Raw genomic sequence first — 21,970 nt, 5'->3', positions numbered from 1 at the left:
AATGGAAGCCTTAAAAGAGATCTCCTGGAAAATGGGGACCGGGACTGTAACCCTCCTTAGGCCCCATTGATCCGGCGCTGGGTTAATGTTTAAACGAGTTCTAAATTATAAAAGATAAAATGTGTCATAGTTCAAGAATTAAGAAAATTATTTGCCATTGTATTTTGTTATGAACTGATACATGCAGCTGATTGAAAGAAATGATTTATGATTTATACTGAAAAGTCTCAAAATCTAAATTATTTATTTAGAAATTAGAAATATAAATCCACTCGAAAAAAAAAAAAATGCGCTGATACTGTTTGCTGTGTGTCAACGATAATTATAATCATTAAAACCTCGTAAATATTGTGTTATTACAAGACGTAATTGCTGGAGTACGTTTCATTTTATGTTTCTCTCAGATTCAAGCGTAAGTTCCAAAGTTCGGAAGAAATTCTTATCATCATGAAATAACCATCCTCAATTTATGTAATGTTCATTCAAAAATTGTGTCTGTATCTTTCATGAATTCACTAACATGAACATAATTTTCATTGAGCAATATTCGCACAAAGTATTACAAGATAAATCTGTCCCCTGATTCATAACATTTCTCAGAAAATATTTTACTAATTTAAACAAAAACCAATGAAAATAGGATAAATATAGCCAAAATCGGATTGAGATTTCTGGAGCCCCGAGCTATCGAACCTCCGAGGACTCCTTTGATGAATATGATTCAAAAATTGAAATTTATTCTAAATAAAATTAAATAACATTTAATATTTAGTAAAAAAAAGATTATATTCAATATCTTTTAACATAGTATAAAAGGTTTATAATGGGGCCTGGGGCTATAACACCCCTTAAACTTCCGTTTAATCCGACAGTGAATGTAGCATAATTGCAATTTTCTATAATTAGGCATTAGAATTTAATTTGTTTTTTCGCCTATTTATAAACATTTATTTTTAATGCCAATTTTTGTACATACAAATCTTTATATTGCTTTCTTCTTATGAAACATGTTTACAAATGCTCAGTGACTATACTGAGAATTAACAATTAGATATAATTATTTTTTTTACTATTCATATTTCTTTTGAAAGAACATATAACTTACTTATTAAATGACCTCCAATCATCATAAGGGTTCGGTGCATCCTGCGGTTCTTGGAAGAATTGTAAAAATCTAAAGCGGTCAGGATACCTTGACACGCGATTGAAAACAAGGTGACTTGTCACGACCAATCACGTAGGTGGCATTAAAGTGATGCATTAATGCAATAGTGACCTTGATTCTATATAATCTTCGGTCGTGGGCGGATGCTGAAGCGCGGTTTCGCATCTTTCTTTTGTTACACGAATCCGTTCGTTATTAAAATGTTCGAACTCGACTGGCTTCGAGTTACCGTGCTTCTGTTTAAAAAGAAACAGCGCAGCTTTCCTCGGTAAACATTCGGTTCGTGAACTCAATCCGGATTCGCAAATATTTTTGTAAGGCTCTCGAACGATTCCTGGAAACGCATGGAGAAACGACGGCGAGGAAAGAATATGCTTTGATGTCGTTACGCAACATCGGATTTAATGATTTCCCGCTTTTGTATATTTTTAGAGATTTGCTAATATGATCCGTTTAAAAGTTCCATTTCTCTCAGTACTGTTTTTTTCTTCTTTTTTTTTATGAGTATTAGCTTGAAAATGTTTACAACGGTAATTATTATTCATTTCCTTTTACTTTTCTGAAAAAAGAATGTTCTTTTTATCATTTTGATCAGTCAATAGAAAATAATCAAAAACAACAAAAGCTACACGCTAATTTCTAATGAAAAATGTACAAAAGAAAATTAATCATATTTAAAATAGTCTTTGATTGTTTCTTAGCTCATTCATCACGATCGCAATAGCGTGCAATTGCTTTGAGCTCGAACCTATAAAGTGTTCCAGCATACCGCTAAGGTTAACGCTCCAAATTTCTATATTCAACTTCGAGCAACAAACACGTGAGCACCTGAATAACCAACTGCTACGCGAATAACCAAGGAAACACAAACGCGTGCGTTCCATTTTTTTAACACGAGAGATTCTCCTGCATCGTGTTCACATCCACGGGTCGTAAGGATTCTGTGTGTACAGCTGATGAAAACGATACAGTAGAGCAGTAAAATCAGCAAACACGTTTCAAACATGTAGACGAAAAATTTGTGGAACACATAGAGTATGAAGTTTGATCTTACTTGAGACCATACAAAATGTAGTAATACCTACCAAATTATCTCTAACATCATAATGACAGAATCTATATAAATAAAAATTAAATGCTGTTCGTTGGTAAGCGCGTAACTTGAGAACGGCTGGACCGATTTTGGCTAATTTTTTTTTTTAATGTTCATAATAGTCCGAATAAGGTTTTTATGCAACAAAAAATTGAAAAAGTTGCCCGGAAAAATGGAAAATTCGGGAAAAAATGAAAGTGCTTTTTTCTATGGGATTTTTGTATGAACAAAAGACCATAACTCACGATTCGAACGATGGATATGGGTAATTCTTTTTTTGTTTTATTCGTTATGGTCCTGGAAAAGTTTTCAGGAAAAAAATTCGGGCAAACTGCAAAAATTAAAATTTTTGAAACGGTACAAGTACCAGATTGACATGTTTGGCTGGGCATTATTGGTTCCCAATGAGTTCGTCGTCGAGCACAGCGTCGAATTTGTATTAGAGAAACGAGAAACACAAAATAAAAATCAGAGAAAAACGTATTTCTGAGCGATCATTGTATCTATTAAATCACTCATGTCAGAAATACGTTTTTTTCTCATTTTTACTTTGTTTACACATTTCCAATAACTTTTCACAAATTGACAAAACGATCGCAAATAAATTTATTGAAATTTGGACAGGACAACGTCTGTCGGGTCAGCTAGTAATGAATAAAAAATTGTGGGGAGTCAAGCACAAAGCAAATTGCAACAACTACACTATTTTGAGACCAATGTTACAAAATAATAATACTGACCGTGCACCGTGAACCACCGCTGTTGTACTTCAATGTACTTCATAACAAATATTAATGAACCTTTTTTAAATAATACTTTCCCTTTTATTTGCTTCAGATATGCAGAGATCCTTACAAATGCGATTGCAAGGGAATAAAAGGTATTCCTGGATTTATTGGGATCACTGGACCACAGGGACCGGAAGGACTTCCGGGTGACATCGGTCTGGATGGTCCTCCCGGTCCAAAAGGTGAGAAGGGAGCTGGTGGAGAACTGGGTGGAACTGGAGAGAAAGGATACAGGGTGAGTGAACAATTTTTAACAATTGCTAATATTTTATCAGCTACTTAATTAATTAGCGTATTTAAAAATAATAATTTATGCAATCATTCAACCGCATATGATGATGATAAAATGCAAAATCGTTAAACCTTTCCCAATATTTACCAATTTTTAAAAGATATTACATTTCTTGTAATTATAAAGTTAAAAGTAAACTGGGATACTTGAAACGAAATAATACCTTAAAAAGTTTGTAGAATATTATACAACGATTAATGAATCTATGATGAAAACGTTTTGAATTTTCTCGTGATCGTTACAAAATTCGTAAAATAAAATTGAAAAATATTTTGAATGATTATGAAGTCGCACGCGTTTTTACCGAGATATATAAATGTCGTGTTACATTGAAAGATAAATATACAAGTTGGAAACATGTTTTACACTATACCGGCACAATTTTTAGTAACTGACGCAATTACATCATGAAAATCTTAATGAGAGCTACAGATGCTTTTTTTCGTATCTTTACGATTCAAGCTCAACGAGGTGGGCGTATCACCGAAAAATAAAACACATATGAGTTATTCAAATCTGTAATATTGCAGATGCGTCTTAATTGCTTCCGCACTCTATGGTCATTTTTTATGAGAATCGCTTGAATTAGCCCTCCAGAATTCAACAAGATATTTATTCTTTCGCGTGGAGTCATAATTATTACATTTTTTCTCTTGCCCGTTAGCAATATGAATGTTTATTATGAGAACGTATTCACCTTGAAATTATTTAACACTAATTGTAAGTCTAATATACGTGGGACTGAACGCACTTACAAGGAAAGGCACGGAAGTGTCCCCCTCCGATTTTGATGAAACTTCGTACATTTGTTAAGCAGGTAAAAATAAGGGACACGTATTTTTTTATATCTGCTGAGACGCGACTTTAAGGGGTGAAACCACCCCTCAAAGTTTCGACCTGAAACTGCTATCTCGAAAACCAAAAGAGATACGTGAAAACTTCTAATGGGCGGATTCAATGGTTTTTTATATACAATAATATGGTGTTAACAGATTGTCAAAAATACAATTTGTTTATAACAAAAAAAATGTTTATAACATTATTTTCCAACTTATTTAAATTTATGTAATGGCAAAAAATGTAGAGCATTTCATTCCAAATCCATTGATATATATGTTTATGAAATTCCCTCCTACAGTTCCACAGATTTTTATTATTTGTGGCAAGTGGGGCTGGACAAAATTACTTTGTATTACAATTAAAATTTCTTTATCAAAAAATAAATTTTCAATAAAACGTCAGAAAAAAGTACAATTAAAGTGAAACTAGTTTTTTTTTAACTCAACTGAAATAAAAAAGAAAAGAAACTGAAAGAATGATGTCAGATACAATCAAGAACTAATTTGATTCGCGTGTGCTACTGTGCGAGTTAACGAGGATGTCAGGCGCGCGTTTTTCTTCGTTTTGCGATCAAATTATTTCCGGATGCTCGTGTATATACGCGTATCGAAGAAGGGAGAAAAAAATCGTCATGGCGTCACCGACCAGAAAGTCGTTTCCAAATGCGGAGGACGAAAGAGAATTGCCGATGGACTCCCACGAAGTCCGCCCGCACTCGATGCTTTGGCACACAGAAGTACCGCGAATTCGTTGTTTCGCAACTCGTTTTAGTCCTGTACCGATATGACGTGATGTGACGGGACGTGACACGAAAATCATAGTCTCCCAACGAGACATGTTTCTTCTTCGAACCAAGATCACATCTCGACTGTATCTGATCGCGTTGCTTTTTTGACAAACGTCAAACATCGGAGTGATCGACGATCATTGTACATTACATGAGAACTAAAGAAATTTCGATGTATAAATACAAATGTTTGAAATTGGATTTTTATTTGCCAAGTTTGATTTTTAACAAGAAAGTTTGGACTTTTTTTTCTGAGTTACATAATGTAAAATTGTAGCTTTTATTAATGAATAAAATTAATATGTAGTAATCGAAAAGTATATTTTGACAAGTTGTACTATGGTATTTTAGTATGATATTTAAGTACTAGTCGAAATTTAATTTCTATTTAAATCAGAATTAGTATTTATAATACTAATTATTACAGATAAATGTGAATTATAATTCAGGCTCAATTTTCAAATTATGAAAAAAATGATAAACTTTTTTTAATTCATAAACTTCTATACAATGTTTGCTTATAATTCTTTTAGAAAAAGTTCATAAATTTTTCAGTACATCAAATTTAATGGGCCCCTAATATTCAATTATTTACAATGCTCCATAATAAGTACCATTCAACCCTCGGGCAGTGGACCATGGAGAGAATCACAGTTTTAATTCAATTTTGTGTTTCATATTATTTTCATTTTCTAACTTTTGCACTGTTTCTTTAAAGATTATTCTTCCAACGTATAAAACCCTTTTATTTAAAAATTATACATTTAACTTTAGATTGATTTTGTAAGTGTGGGTCACGATTGACCGAGAATCCGTTGTTCAAAGATTAAAAAAATACCTATATCTACTACTGATATATATTTTTTTAAATCTAATTGTAATACTTGCTTCTCGCTTTAATGCGATGATACCTCTTCTTATTATCGTCTTATTAAAAAGAAGAAGAATTCAAGAGCCTGGTATAGAAAAGGGCCTTTAAAAAATGAAATTCTCATTAAAAATAGAAAGAAATAAGTCATCAATCATACTTTCAAAAAATTCAATAGCACGTACAATATATATATTTTTTAAATCGGCTTCATCCGTAAAATACAAATATTCAATCGTATTTTTATTAACACGTTGAATGCCACGGGGAGTCATCGGTGAGCGGCTTTGCAAATTACACATAGGTACCTAAATAATTGTCATTGTACAAATAATGTAAAACAGTAAATAGAAAGCTTAAAATTTGAAATTTGAAAATGAGCTATTCCTATGCTTAATACATATAATTAGAGCTTCAATACGTCTCACAACAAATATTCAACGTGTTAAAATGCACCACTTTGAAGAAGATATTTAAATAGAAATTACATAAGAAAAGTATCGGAAAGAGAACTGAGGATGAAATGACAAGATGATAAAACAATTTATCAAAAGGATGCAAAGCAATTTTAAGAGTTGTTAGCTCTTAACGAACCTCTATCAGTTTGCGGTCAGATAAGACTTTACGAGTTCTTCTTTCCCTCTTTTTTTTTCACCACGACATGTACGGATTGCATCTTTACAACAGGGGGCAAGCGATTCCAAACGAGTCATCTGCATGATGTCATGGCCCTTTCTGGTACCGCTGCATCGAGCGACCTTTTGGGCCATTGCAGTGTTGCCAGTATTTTCTCGAAACATTTTGACCTCTTTTTTTTGTTACTTCAAAGATACGATGTATGGAATGAACGATGGTTTAATTAAGCCTGACATTGTTGGCAATTTCCATGAAACGATTGTCATCGAATAATTAAAGTTCGTGGACGTCTAAAGTTTATATTTGAAACTTAAGGTTTCCATAGTTAGATAGAAACATTATAAAATTTTATTGATCTCCATAACTTTCTATGTACGCGAAATATTTTTGCAGAAAGACCATTATCTTTCATATTGAAGTATGTATATAAAATTTGTGCGATCACCTAACAAAAATTTGGAATAAATCAAGCGTAAAATTATACACAGTTTTGGTAAACAATTTGATCCGCATGAACTACATAGATTTGTGGTGTTAAATTTGCATTTCTCTAAACTGAAGATTTAAAAAGATATAGGTATTAAATGATTTTAATTTTTTTAGTTTCTTTGGTTTAATAATACATTGGAGAAAATTACATACAGACAATAGTCAACTATTTAAATAAACAATCATCACTAATAATTTATACAAATCAATTAATAAGTGGTGATTTTTTTATCAAACTTTTTCAAATTAATTAACACTTCGTTCAACATAATCACAAAATTTACAAATTTCTTACGAAATAAAAATTCAACCGATCTTAAAATTAATTCATCGCTTCAAAATTAGTTAATCACATTTAATCACCCTGCAATATAAGAACATTGTTCATCATCAACCCATTTTCATTAATCAAAGGAAGTATCATAAATCAAACCTATCAGTTTCTGTCATAAACGTCAATAAAATTAGCCTGGCTATCAGCAACGATTAAAATTACATTAACCTTCAATGTAAGAAGACCTTCTCGTATTGTAGATACCAAATAAGCCTCCCAGTGTTCTAGGAATTATAATGAATTCACAACGAAGAGTAACAATAGTCAATAATACCGTCGAGTAACTTCATGGTACGGTCATATTTAAAACTTTGCATAATTATTTACATATTTCTATCAAAATAGATTTGATTTACGAATGGATGTAGGAGGGACCATACATTCAAAACATCCAAAAACGTAGGAGAGACGTGTGATGATAAAACGAGAGAATATAGATAAAAATCAATATCCTGACAATTTTTTCATTTATTCAAGAATATCGAACGACAATGCTGATATCCAGGCCAGTTGTATGCAAATTTCATGTGACTGATCGTCGTAAATCTTTGAATACGTCTGGCTATGGCGATCGTAAAGTGGAAACGAACACGTTCGATTATCCTGGTCGTCGTTTTGACGAGATTGTTAGCATTTATCATTACTTTTCTCGCGATTCACAAAGTTCTATACGCTGCGCTGGTTCAATGTTGCCTGCTCGAGGTAACAATTTCGCGAGAGAACACGAAATCCTGTTGCAAAAGGAGCGCTTGCTGATGTCATGGTCCTTTCTGGAGAACGGATGCTGCGTTCAATGCAGCGAACGAAAAAATGGACACTCCTCTTCGTGGTTTCTTCGACCCTGCTTGTACGACGAGTTTGCTAGAAACTGGATATCTGATTGCATTCATATGTTGATTGAAACCATTTTAAACAGAATGAAGTTATCAGAAAAGAACGAAGAAAAAAGAAATTTTAAATACCATTACTATTAATGTTATATAATTTAAATACCATTGCTTAATAGCAATAACATGAATATGTTATATAATAATAATAAACCTTATATTTTATAATATTCGACAGTACTACACTGATAGTATGAAGTGGAAAATTGAAAATTAAAATTTCAAAATCCACAGGAGTATTCATTGTAAATTATTCATTGTAAAAATTTAGTTCTCTAATATTATTTTCCATCTACAGTATAGTATTACTTAAGTACTAATATCTCGTTATGTTTTCATTTTTGGAAAAATTTATAGAGTAAACTGCTAATAATTACACGTTACTTTTTAAAAATATTAAGTTTCTAACAAATAAAAGTACTTGAATTTCTTCATGATATTTGTAGTATAGTAAGGGAATTAAATTAAAAAACAAAAAACATTTGAACTTTTCTATGTTTAAAACGTGAAGTATCAATATAAAAAATAAACTGATGTAAGACGAACTGTAAAATAGAAGTAGCATGATGTCATGGCTTTTTTTCGTTGACCAGATGTTCTTGTTTGATGGGGTATTCTTTCACATAAACGATCGAACAAACGCAAATGAATTCTCCTCTAGATTTTAAAACGATATCCAGACATTTTGATTCTATTTATAATAGATACTTTAAATAAATATGTACCGTTCATTAATGTGAATCCAAAGATAAAAATCTCTGCAATTTCATAAAATTCATTCCATAATTATTGTTCGACTTATTTTTCCACAATGTGTTACGAGTTTGATTCCATTGCCTACTGTGACTACAACTATCAATAATTTCTAACAAAACTTTCTTAGGTCAATAAAATCATTTGAAAACTATTATTATTTTTCCAAAAAGAACATCTCAGAAATTGAACTAGTCTTTGGCAATTTCTTTTCTCTTTCCTTAATAAAAATATTTACTCAATATGTAAATCTCAGAATCTAATAATTGTTCAGTCATTTTATCCTAATATATTTCTATGCAAAATGACATGAAAAATTCAAGCCCATTTTTTTCAAAATCGACTTATGTACATTATTTTACTATTCTTTCTTTACTTTATAAAAGTTATAGGGGCATATACATATTGCATTTTAAATAAAGGAGATATAATCATATGAATTACTTTTTCTACCCAAAGCAATGTATGACCGGTCTTGTTTTTCTGCTCTACTGAAAAGTAATGGAAATGGACTTGGGTTAGTCTGGCTGTCAGATACAGATTTATTGATACAATAGAATTGATTGTAGACTTTTTATTTGGCTCATCGAATAGCAAAGTTCCTAAAAAAGCCGTAGATCCTTTTCTTTGAATACCAACATGAAAAGATTCTATATCAACATACAAAATTCTGAGGATATTTCGGGTGATGTCTTTATAAGGAAAATGCAAAATTCGAAACTTTACACTTTTCCCAAAAGTTCACAAGAGTTTCCAAAACTTAATAATTAGCCTCCGATTCACTACCAGTTAAAACGTTCGTTAATTCACCTGAAATAACCAAATAAATAAATAAATGAAAAGAAATCAGTCTCCATTTTTCGATCGCAACAGAATGGTTGAATTCGAACAAAAGCGGCAGACCTCGCTCCGAAATTACCGAGTACGTAGTGGGAATGGCACAATTCTACGCTTTGGGTTAACGATTCGGCCCAGGCCGGCGAATGTAGGCGTTAATGATAAATTACAGCATCTCGCGTTCCTCGCGTTTGGCATTGATCCCTATCTACGTAACGATTACCCAGATATTACATATTACGTGCATACCCACGTGCTGCAACTACATACTTTGTACGACGCGAGGCGACGGGTCGATGAAGTCGTCGTCTACGTCGTTGTCTCGTTATCAGGATTGGCACGAATTAACGTTGGAAACGCGGACCTTTCCTGTTGCAGTTCCGTCCTGAGATTGCTCGATTGCCGATTTCTCGCGTTTTCCTCTGCGTTACACGCGACCGCGTTAATATTTCCGTTTTAAATAAGTACACACAGCCGAGTTTTCGACCATCGATACCAACGATCATAGGTATATGATATTGAATTTCAATGTTTTTAATTCTTTTTTTTTTGTTTAATTCACATAAGCAAAAAAATGTTATAACCATGGGTATAATAAAAATCATTCATTTTGAGGTTACAAAATGATTTGAATTATGAGCTTGTAAGAGAATGAATAAAAACAGAAAAAGTGAAACTAAATGTTTCATGTGGTGCTTTACTTTATGTACTGCTTTGTAACTCTAATCACGTATTTCACTTGAATACCTGAAATCGAATTTATCGTTCTGTTCTACATGTATTACAATGAATCACAGAAAGTTAATCCTTCACTTTTTATTCTTTGCAAAGAGGATTTTAAATTTACTGTGTTCTGTATTTATTACAGAGACCAGAGGAATAAAACTAATGTTTTATTTTAGTAAGAATTTAGTGAATAGGAAATATTCATGAATGAATTTCAATAGCCCAAATACCAAATAACAAACTTTCATAACATCATTAAGTAATTAATAAGGGGTTCATTGGAAACCAGGCACATGCCGTATTTTTTTCCATTAATTAAAAACAATAAATAATTTTTCCTTCAACTTGCTTTTTCCTAAAATAATAAAACGGTGACATTTGCCTCTTTTCCATTTTTATTCAGCCTCTTCCTAAATTTTCATCGCCCTTCTAATAACATCTTCCTATTACCAGTTTCCCAGCGCGTTTTACTATCACCCAAAAAAAAATAAATTTGACTCATCAAAGAGCCTATTAATATCGGCAAAACCTGTTTGTCCCGTAAACAATTAGAAAATCCTAGTTGTTCCACGTGGCGATCATCATGCAAGCTGATCAAAGAGCAAGTTAAAAGCTAACGTGAAAATACACGGGGTTGGAAAAAAGGAAGAAGAAGAGATCTACGCCTACGCCCACGTGGTAATGGAGACGGCGACGTTGACGAGGCCGGGACGAGCACGTGTTACCCCTATTTTGTTTCGCTTCAACGAAGTAGGGTATCTAAGCGCCGATAAAGAAATCTCAGTTTCACCGACCATATACGCCTCTCTGCCTCGCGGCTATCCTTCTTTGATACCGAACAACCTACGTGCCATTAACCCCTCGTGACATTCGCACTTTGTACCACCCTGTCACCGATACAAGAAAAACTTACGACTTGTATCGCGGATTCGACTTGTAACAAACTGTGAATGACGATTTCTTTCCGCTTGACGTAATTCGAATTTTTGTCTGAGGTAGGTCAAATCCCCAAAGAGTCCATCTCTCGCTTTATTTTAATATAGTTTTCATTCATAATTTCGAATAATAAGATATACAATGGTACCTCGGTATACGTTTGCTTTGAAAAACAATAAAATTCGGAATACGTCCCGTTTAAATTTTTTCTGTGAATTTTGCGTCATTTTTAAATAATCATCTCAGAGGAAAAATTAAAATAATAATCAATTATATTCGGAGTTGATGTATTATTAACTGACTGAGGATATCATGTAACAAACTATAACCGCAAAACAGGCAATAAAATTTATTCCATTTGGTTTGTTAATTTAGAATCTATCATTAGGTTACATTTACATTTGACAAATTAATTTGTTAAATAAACTAGTGAATATTTTTTATAAACTTCTAGAAAATCGTTTAAATGCTACTCATGACATAAACAGTGTTTAAATTATTTGACAACCCCATTAATGTAGGTATAATAACCACTGTATTTGTATACATATTTTGTATTTAATTGTACATTTCCTACATAATTAATCAAAAATATTTTCTTGGTCTTAATTAATAACACAGAAAATTCGGACGATCATGAATGCAACAAGGTGCATTTTGTAACTATCTGTTGCAACGTTAAAAAATGAATGTCACAGGATATGAACACAATGAACTCGCGCAAGATAAATCGAAAATTAGGCTAATCTTTTTCAATTCATATTCAACCCATTGTTGATTTGCCGGTACATTTCATGGAGCGATAAGATACATCGAAAGTTGATAACAGCCACGGAACGGATACACGCGAGCGAGTCCTACGCGCTCGCTCGTCCTCCCATATCACAGAATGCGGGGGTGAGAAACGTTTCCGTTCTGCCATCGTCTACGTATCACTTTAATCTAATACCTCCAACTTTCAGACCATACTTTCGGCGCAAAAAACTCAGTAAATACGAAATTTCACCTAACTTATGGAGTTTCATAAAAGAAGAAAAAACGATACTTTAGTTTAACGTCTCTTTTTGGTCGTTAATGTTTCATCAGGACAACAAAATATTTCAGTTTATGTAAAAATTAGTATTCAAATATGCAGGAATAAATTTCATACTAATTATTAATTATTTCTTCTTGGTGGCTAAATTTACTTCATTCAAGATTCTACTTTAGCTTTTACTTTCTAATAATGTTATTTATTCTGTAACCAAATTAATTGAACAATTAGAAGCATTAATCCTTTTATCATCCGTAAAGTATTCTGAAAGAAATCATTCCAACATAGTACTCTTAACGCTCTGATTAGCGTCCAATTAGCATCAGCACCGTTTAGCTCATGTAAAAACTTTGTCTAGTCAATTTAATTATCGTATTTTGTTTCTATCACTCGTAGAATTGATTAGAAAATTGTATTTTAATAAAATTGAAAATTTGAAACTCGAAATTTATTTCCTTTATTAAAATCTATAGATTATTTTTTATATATGAAAATGAAATTTCTTGAAAAAGAGTTCCTTGTTATCTTATCAATACATTTATCCTTTAGAATTATAAGATACAATCGTGTAATACGTATAAAAAATAGCATTGTTCTAAAAGTATTATACTCTGTAAAAATTAAATTAAATAACGGCTGCAAGAAATAATTCTATTACATATAAAATTCTTTACTACTTCACTCACCGATATACTTACCCCTTCGTTTCGCAAATTGCATTATTATTGAAGATGCAATCATGTAATGCATATAAGAAATAATGCTATTACGAAGACATAACTTTCATAGAACACTTTGCCTCGCAAAGTTACTTATTAGTTCAACGTTCGATGCACTTACCCCATAGTTTCGCAAGCCTTCTAGATCTCCATAACCAAGCTTATTGCTTTAATCAAGGGAACGATTTCAATCGTTCAGTTGAATTTATCTTTCCTCGTGTATTTTCGCAAAATTAGGTCGTCCCATTAAAATCGTACGCAGAACAGAAGCAAAAGGGGGAGAAGAATGAAAAAAAAAAGGGAGGATGACATACCACGCGTACTGTGATAACGCACTTCCCATTGACAGATCATTCTCTGCATCCAGCCAACGTGGAACCGGATGTCGAGTGATCTCATATCCAGATACGCTCTTCCTACCCTTCCTTCCTTAACGTCTGACAGCATTTGAGCGAACAATTTATCTATAAACCTAAAACGAAAAAAAAAGCAATTAGTTTCGATAACGAAGTTAATTGACTATCAGCTGGCACGTTCGTTAAAGTGTAATCGGATGACCGATCCTGCTAATTGAAAATCGTCAACGTATTCTCTCCATCAAATTGTGCGATATTTTAATAAGCGGTGTCAATCAAAATAACGTCTGTGTCGAGCGAATATTTTTCCCTCTGGTATCCTTTGTAACGTTAATGTTTGTAATATCAATATTTCAATATTTATTGGGTAACAATGGTTCTGCGGAATTATTACCTCTGTTTGTGGTTTAATTATACAAGCGATTGAACAACCTTGGCCAAAAGTATTAAGCAGTGTTATTATTACAACTTACTGTGAAAACTACATACCTACTTCTTTGATACCTTTCAATTGCCCTAACAAAATATTGCAAAATTTTAATAAAAAATGTTTATCTTTATATTTCAGTAATATAATTTTTTTTCTGACGCAAAAATAGTTTTAAATAATTTATGTTTTATATGGTGCTTAATACTTTTGGCCAAGGCTGTAGAGTGTAGAGAATATTTTGGAAAAATATTTCGATGATTTCATTGCAACAAAATTCTTTTTCAAATTTCATTAATAGGCTCATCGGTGCTCGACTAAAATCCAATTAATAAATGTTTGATTAGTATTGATTCGTTGGTTGAAATAAAAAAACTACGTGTGTTTCAATGAAGGAAAAATTTAAAATAAGATCTGCTGCTTTCGATTTTCTAATTAACTGAAACTTTTCAAAAATTTTCATTGCAAAGTATGGTAAATTTACCACCTATTTCTATGCAAAACCTGTATTTCTATTTATAATAAAATAACACAATATTTAACTACATTTTACTTATTAACCAAAGCTTGTTATAAGCTAAAAAATAATGTAGTATTATGAATCGAAAAAAGTTCTCTACCATTGAAACGATTGAATTTTTTGTTACATATTTTTTATTAAGGGAAAATTTAAAATATGGGTTGGTGCTTTTGATTTTCTAATTAGTTGAAACTTTTCAAAAATTTTCATCGCAAAGTATAGTAAATTTACCACCTATTTCTATACAAAACATGGTGTATTTCGATAATAAAATAACAATATTTAACTACATTTTACTTATTAACCAAAGCTTGTTATAAGCTAAAAAATAATTTAGTATTATGAATCGAAGAAAAGTACTCTGTTACATTTTTTTGTTAAACCTATCATTCACATTTCATGGAAAATATGTACGTACCACACTCAACGCATGCTTTCGGCGTGCGTTTTAAATTCGGTGTACTCCATTTAAGGGTTTGATTTATGACTCGTCATCGTAAATTCAGTTCTTTCCTTGAATTCACACCAAGCCAGCCAATCAGTGCAAGCCTTTAAAAGGAAGTGTGTCAATTTGTATCGAAAGTGACCATACTTGGTAGACATCGGTATCTTCAACCTTCCAGTTACTGGTATTCTTAGCTTGTAAATTCACCTTTCCCGAGGGTAAAGAAACTTTCTGACCCTTTATTTTCTTCTCGCTCAAAACTTTCTTGAATCGTGACAAATGTTGTGGTATTTTTCTCACCTGCATCGCACATTTGGATTTGCATAAAATATGTTAATCTTTCGATAGGAGTCCAATTAACAGGTTCGTTGCGAACCGTGCACCGCGAATATTCACTAATAGAATAGTAATTATTACAATATTATTATGATTATTAATATCAATGTTGATGATATTAATTGAGCTTGACACGACTCCACAACATTTACGGCGACTGTGTTAATCGCCATTACCTAAAGCATTCATCAAATTTAACAATTTCTGAAAAATAAAAATTTCAAAAAAATTTCTTATCCTTAATTTGACATTATTTTCAATTCTAAAATATTGATTGTAATATTCAACGAATAATTGAAAATAATTTTAATAAATAGAAAAAAAATACTAGACTGCAGAGTGTAAAAGTGTATGTAATAAGTTCTAAATTAAGCATCAAAAATGAAGTTATTTCAAGCTCGAGATAAAACGACAGAGCAATTACAAATCGTTTCAAGCATAATGAAATTTGGTTTAAACACAAAGTTGTCCCTTATGCGCCGATCAATCTTCGTCTGTCTGTTAATGAACTATTTGACAAACGCAATGCGGCCGGTAAAATGCCAAAATCGGTCGATCGACAAAGATATTCGACTCAATACTCGTTCGCTAATATTTCGGCGTTGCGCATTTGTTCGGTCATAATTAGTAAAACGCGCATGATTTTCATAAAAGCCCGTTGAAATATCTTGCAATTACAAACGGTTTGTGGTTCTATGAATTTATCAAGGACAATAACTGTCCAATCTATGCCCTATTCTCTTTCCCCGTTTATCTACAGGGGGCAAAAGTTATAAGTAATTAAAATGCGTTAACCGATCTCGATGTCAGGATACACATAACTTCTTTGAATCTACGAAAGACATATTTTAAATTTTCATTATAGGCTCACATAGAAAAGTTGAAAAATTGCCTTTTACTATTTCTTTCCCAATTTCGACAAATTGTATTTTTTTAAAACGATGAAAGCACATATCCTAGTAAATTAATTTATATAGCTTCTCGAAAAACCCCAAGTCATGTGGTCCAATTTTAAATGAGGTATTCTGTTTTAAACGGTGCGGTGGCCGAATACTTTTGCACGCCACTGTATATCATATATTCATATAGTGAAATAAAATCTTACAATTGATTATTAATTTTCCAAAATATCCATTCATTTATTTATCTCTCAATATTCAGATTATTTTCAATGGCAGATTCAAGAGTCTTTCTTGTCGTAATATACCTATTACATAGGTATACCCCTTTTTACAAGATTAAAAATTTGCTTGTAATTTATATTTTAATATCTGTTTAGGTACCTATGTATATATCTAAAAAGTTTGGATGTGTTTCCGAATGGCCCCACCAAAATTGAGAACTCAGGTTCGGTATATAACCTAAATTGACTATAAGAAACCGATTAAAGTTAGTTTCAGAGCTGGATGTCTTACCGTTTTCGAAATATCGTGAGGTTAGATTAGGTTAGGTTCTGTGTATGCGCAGTACCGAATACCGCATACGCAGTATTGAATAGCGCATGCTCAGTATCGAATAGCGCATACGTAGTCCCAAAATTGTACAAAAATTTCTTACCACGATATTTCAAAAACGGTAAGACATCCAGCTCTGAAACCAATTTTAATCGGGTTCTGGTAGTCAATTTAGGTTGTATACCGAACCTGAGTTCTCAATTTTGGTGGAGACATTCGGAAACTTATCCAAAAGTTTTTTTCGTGATATAATATATTTGTATATTTTGTTACCCTTGGGATCCGATTGCTCCTATTCCCCTCCTTCTGGGTTAGCCATTGATTTTTTCCGATATTCATTATACTTTCTTTTTTCATGTTTGATCCTGCGACGAATATTTAACGACGAAAAGGTTCGTGTTATCGAGTGAAAAAAAATTTCGCAACCTCGTATTCGCGACGATAACAGCGACTTTCACACGACGTACAAATTCCCGCAAGTGTTAATCATGGTGATGGCTGTCAAACTCGGTCGTATCTGACCCGAATACGTTACTTTCGACCATGATTCGATATTAATCGGTCCCGAACAGTCGAGCCACGTCTCGTTCGTTTTCCTTGCAACGTCTCGGAGGATCGCTCGATCACGAGCAATTAAGATAAATAATTAAGATAAATCAGCGCGTTTGCATAAATAATTCCACGAATTGGTCGGTCGCCTTTTTAATTTTTCAGTTTCGCTGAACACGCGGTATTCCTGGTACGCACAGAATCGGGCATAGTTCATCAATTCCGGATGTCGGATATAATTAAGGCGTGAAATACGGGATCATTAAGCTCGCGATGATAAATTTCGTTCGTGCTTGCTCGTAGAACGATCCCGTTTTCATGGGCGATACATCTATTTTCTTTGTACCCTTTTATTTTTACCCATTTGGATACTATATTGCCCTCCTGAACTCAATTATTCTAACTTTTATTTCGAAATGTCCCAAAATAATGATAAAACATATGAAAAGCACGTAGAACATTCTAACTTCGCTTAAAAGGTAAAAAATATATCAAACTAGACATATTTCAAAATATTTTAAAAAATAAAGAAATAGTAATAACATAACATACGCCAGCCACTCGCCAGCATTCACTATAAAAATAGTCGTCTAATTTGCGTCAAGATTCATATATTATTATTATTTTCAAAAATTTATATAAAAATAGCCCTCGTGTTACATTATTTCCATCCCTCTTCCTACCACCCTTTATTTTCGCAAAATTGTCTATGTCATCTTTTGCAGATCTAGAAAAAATTCTACAATATTTAAACAGTTAAATGTGCAAAATTGAGATAGGATAAAAGTTGATCTATAATCCTTTGGATTATGGAAGCTGTGAGTATTTCAACTAAGCATGCCGTAATGCGTGTAGATGCGATTATTTGAAAATTTATGTGAATTAATGACCTGTATAAAAAAAGAATGTAAAATTATAGAACTAAAGAAAATAACACGCAATAATTATACAATGTTGTTGCATACTATTCTCAATCAGGCATGTTTCTTGGAAATTGTGCAACAGGTTAACTGATAAAGCCGTTTCTTTTTTAAGCTTCTTTAAAAGCTAAGATTTTGTATGCGTAATCATACGCAAGATAAGTGCGTTGATCGTGACGGAAGAAGATCAACAAGGTTAAGAATTTTCCATTAGAACATAAAAATTTAGGTCTGAATTAGTAAAAGATATAAATGTATAAGAAATTTACAATGTCTCATTCAAATGAAATTTGAATTTTTATATTAAAAATAAAGTATAATTGAAAATTGTATAATACGTAATATAAATTATCTGTTCACGAAAATTTCAAGGACTTTGTCGAATCTGGTCAATATGATAAGTGTATCTAAAAGGAAAAGTAAAATGTTCTTGTAGCGACAATCATAACTTTCACATTGCTTTTTACAGAATTGGTATAAAGTATTAAAAATGAATGAATTTGAATGAAATCAGTTCGTTAAGCAAATAAATATTAAGTTGGCGACCGTTGCATTTTTCCCTGTAAAATCATTTATAAAAATTTAATGAATAATAATTTTCAATCGAAGTAAGCACCATTTGAGTTAATAAATTTTCATTACATTTATGGTGATTTTTTTTAACCCTTTATGATAGAATTTTGAAGCAAAATATATAAAAAAACAAAACTTTAATTGTTATCAGACTACTATATTTTATATAGAAAAGTTTGAAAATTATACGAAAAGAATATCGTCTTTATCTGCTTAATTAAGCCCATGTAATCGGTTGCGTGCAAGAATCTGAAAGTGCATGCGACACCAGGCAAGAATGTGAACATAATGAATTGCATGTGAGCAAATAAAATATCGGTTTACTGTGAGAATTAAATACATCGTATTGCTGTCCACATTTTATTCGAACATTCGTGATTCATAATTTAAAGGTGTATGTCAGATATAAATTTCTTTTATTGTGGTGACGGACATACATTTACATTGCTTATAATAAATCAGGCTGCCAAAATTTATTTCATTTCATATCCTTTCTTTCTTTTTTTATGAGTGTTATATCTATCCTATATTTATCTAAAATAATAATAATAAAAGCTCATAATATATTACAAAATTTTCAAATTTATTTTTTTTTAAGTCTGCATTCAAATTTCGTTTTTATTAGAACTTACAGACATAATTAAATATAGGTATTAAATTTACCAATATAATTAACAGTATTAATGCATCATAGTGAAAATTTATTACAAAGTTTATCAGAGCATCCATCAATCTTTTCATAACGATTACAAGGTTTTTTTAATCCAGGTACAAATATAAAATATGCAAAATATGAAAAGTGCATTAATGAAGTTCATGTAAAAAAATACTATTTACAGACGACAGCATATTTTATATTTTGTACATAATTTCGCTTTGCAATTTATATAATAACGTTGTAATTATGAGCCTGTCATGTGCCTGTAATTCAAAGCGTCTGTCTTGCAAGGGTTAAAATATTCATATATTTAATTTTATTCAAAATTATCATGAATTTCCTTTACTTCTCGTTTCACGGAATTATTTAATTCCGTGAAGTATTAATTGTTGTTTGATCAATATTCAATAATCATCACAAATTTACAACATAATAATACCTTATCAGTAACATTACCATCATTTTGAAGCGGGTGATGAGTTGAGCACCAAGTTTCGTATCGCTCAAACAGCCATCATGTTTGCATCAGGATTAGAAACACCCCACAGATTCGCTGAGGAAGGCAACCGAGCGTAAGAGGATGCAAACAACCCTCGTTTTTAGACTGGCGTAAATGTTGCGTGAAAAGGCGCGAAAAATCGCCAAACTCTTCTTTCTGAGTTCTCTATTCATCCCTCTTTGTTCTGTTCTCACTTTTCGTTTATATTTTTCTTTTTTTTTTAACCAAATAAAATTGACGCAAACATTTTTAAATTGCGAAAGACGAATCATCCTTTTCACGCTGTCGCTAGTTTCTTTGCGCGGTTTCCGCTTCTCGAAGCCAAAGACGATGCATGAACACGCGGTTAATTAACAGAGACCACGAGCGTGCATCTTAATTACGCGGGTAATTCGAGTTTCGCGGCTAGTGGAATTGCAAGCATGCAAATTACTTCGCGCTTGCTAGTCCCACGCTGAGCCAATTTTTCGCAGGATATTCTTTTTTAAACGGGAATAATATGTGCACTCTGCTTAGTCGTGTATACTGCTTTGCGTTGAATCTTATATATAAAGCGCAAACACGTCCATCCGTATCACTTTACAATTTGAAAACTATTAGGGTTAGAGATACGCTTCATACGTCGCACAGTGGGACAAAACGGCTTTCGGCGATCAAAAGTCGATTTTCGTGAATTCGAAAATTGAAAAACTATTTACATACATCGATAGAGAATAAACTGTAGTTTAACGTAGTGTAATCCGTTTTTTCATATTTCCTTCCGTTTTGCCGTGGTTCGCACTCAAAGTAAGTAGAAATTCGTCAAAACGAAACGCTGATAATATTACCCGTAACTTTAATGTACAATTTTAAAAAACTTTACTCGGAAAGATAAAATTCAAATGAATTATAAAGTTGACTAGATTAGTGTAGATTCTATTCAGTGCATAAAGTAAGTTAAAATGTTAACAACTTTTTAAATAATAGGATCTGATTCAAACATAGTACATTTAAATAAAATCTCAACTTTGTGTTTGATTTTAAAAAAATGCCGGCATTTGCCGAATGTTTAATTATTACTACAGAAAAGAGTGAACCTTCCTCTATTAGAATCTGAAAAAATTGGGTGCACGTTTTTTGCACTTTTTCAAGAAAATGGTGATTGAATGAAATTACACCCACCTTGGCCGCTGCGCACGATGATAGAAAAACAGTACCAGATACGATTATTAACCAGTTAACTGCATTCCACGTGTATATTCGTAATCCAAAACTTTATTTCGTCCTTGCAATATACCATAACAAATTTTCATAATTGTCGAAACTGTTTTCACGAATGATTTGGTATAAATCACAATAAATATAAATAAATATATTATGATAATACATGTTTTGTCATCTTTTAATTATTAAATCCGTTTCTCTTATAGTTATTAACAGTTTTGAGTCAAATTTTTGTTAAATGACATAAAATATGTCTAACAAATGAAGGATATTGAACGCGTTACACTTTATACGTGAATATTTTGACACCCTGTAGTTCAATATAATTTATATTGGTACAACTTAAGTACCATAATGTAGGCAAGAACTTCCCAAAATTTCATTAAAATATTTCCAATAGAACCGAAGTTACAGATTTTTGATCGCCGAAAGCCGTTTTGTCCCACTATGCGTCGTTAGAAAGGTCTCGCTGAGACTAGCTCAGAACCGTTGCGTTTGTGGGTCAAATAAGTGGTCGGAGTCAAAAGTTACAGAGGTTTCAATTTTTCTATAGAAAGTCTAAAGGTCGCACATTTTAGCTTAGAGATCCCTGATATAATGAAGGTATGCAAAGAGTGTCACCAGTACTTCGGGGTCCCTAACACCTCAGGATAATATCAGGTCCGTATGAAGAGGGCACAACCAGTATAATAATCGTCCTCTAATTTCGGACAATATAGGGGGGGGGGGATCCCCCCTTATTGAACGACATCTTGGGCTATGCCCAAGTAAAGTCTATTTGTAATGTAATGTAATGTAATGTGTCCTCTAATTTCTTTCCGGAGTTTATTTAATTTACTTTATTTAT

At 32.3% G+C, this 21,970-nt stretch overlaps 1 protein-coding gene and 1 long non-coding RNA gene across 3 annotated transcripts in view; one reads left to right on the top strand and one right to left on the bottom strand.

Moving 5' to 3' along the window:
* Nucleotides 1-21,970, top strand: part of LOC114880310 (collagen alpha-2(IV) chain) — a 79,012-nt gene that overhangs the window by 33,454 nt on the left and 23,588 nt on the right. Inside the window, exon 2 of the mRNA XM_029196186.2 lies at nucleotides 3,096-3,281. Within this exon, the coding sequence (XP_029052019.1) occupies nucleotides 3,096-3,281 (186 nt within the window). The remainder of the gene's footprint in view (nucleotides 1-3,095; nucleotides 3,282-21,970) is intronic.
* On the bottom strand, nucleotides 8,507-20,914 carry LOC123989289. Of its 2 annotated transcripts, none has more exons than XR_006830525.1 (3): nucleotides 19,878-20,914; nucleotides 14,905-15,231; nucleotides 8,507-13,655 (listed from the first exon to the last, which is right to left on the bottom strand). It is a non-coding gene; the product is annotated as an uncharacterized LOC123989289 (long non-coding RNA). The 2 variants fall into 2 exon arrangements; XR_006830524.1 differs by lacking the exon at nucleotides 19,878-20,914 and adding an exon at nucleotides 16,995-17,312.

The sequence above is a fragment of the Osmia bicornis genome, chromosome 2 (genome assembly GCF_907164935.1).
Source record: "Osmia bicornis bicornis chromosome 2, iOsmBic2.1, whole genome shotgun sequence".
NCBI lineage: Eukaryota > Metazoa > Arthropoda > Insecta > Hymenoptera > Megachilidae > Osmia > Osmia bicornis.
Note: the sequence above shows the minus strand (reverse complement) of the source record. Positions and strands in the feature narration are given on the sequence as shown.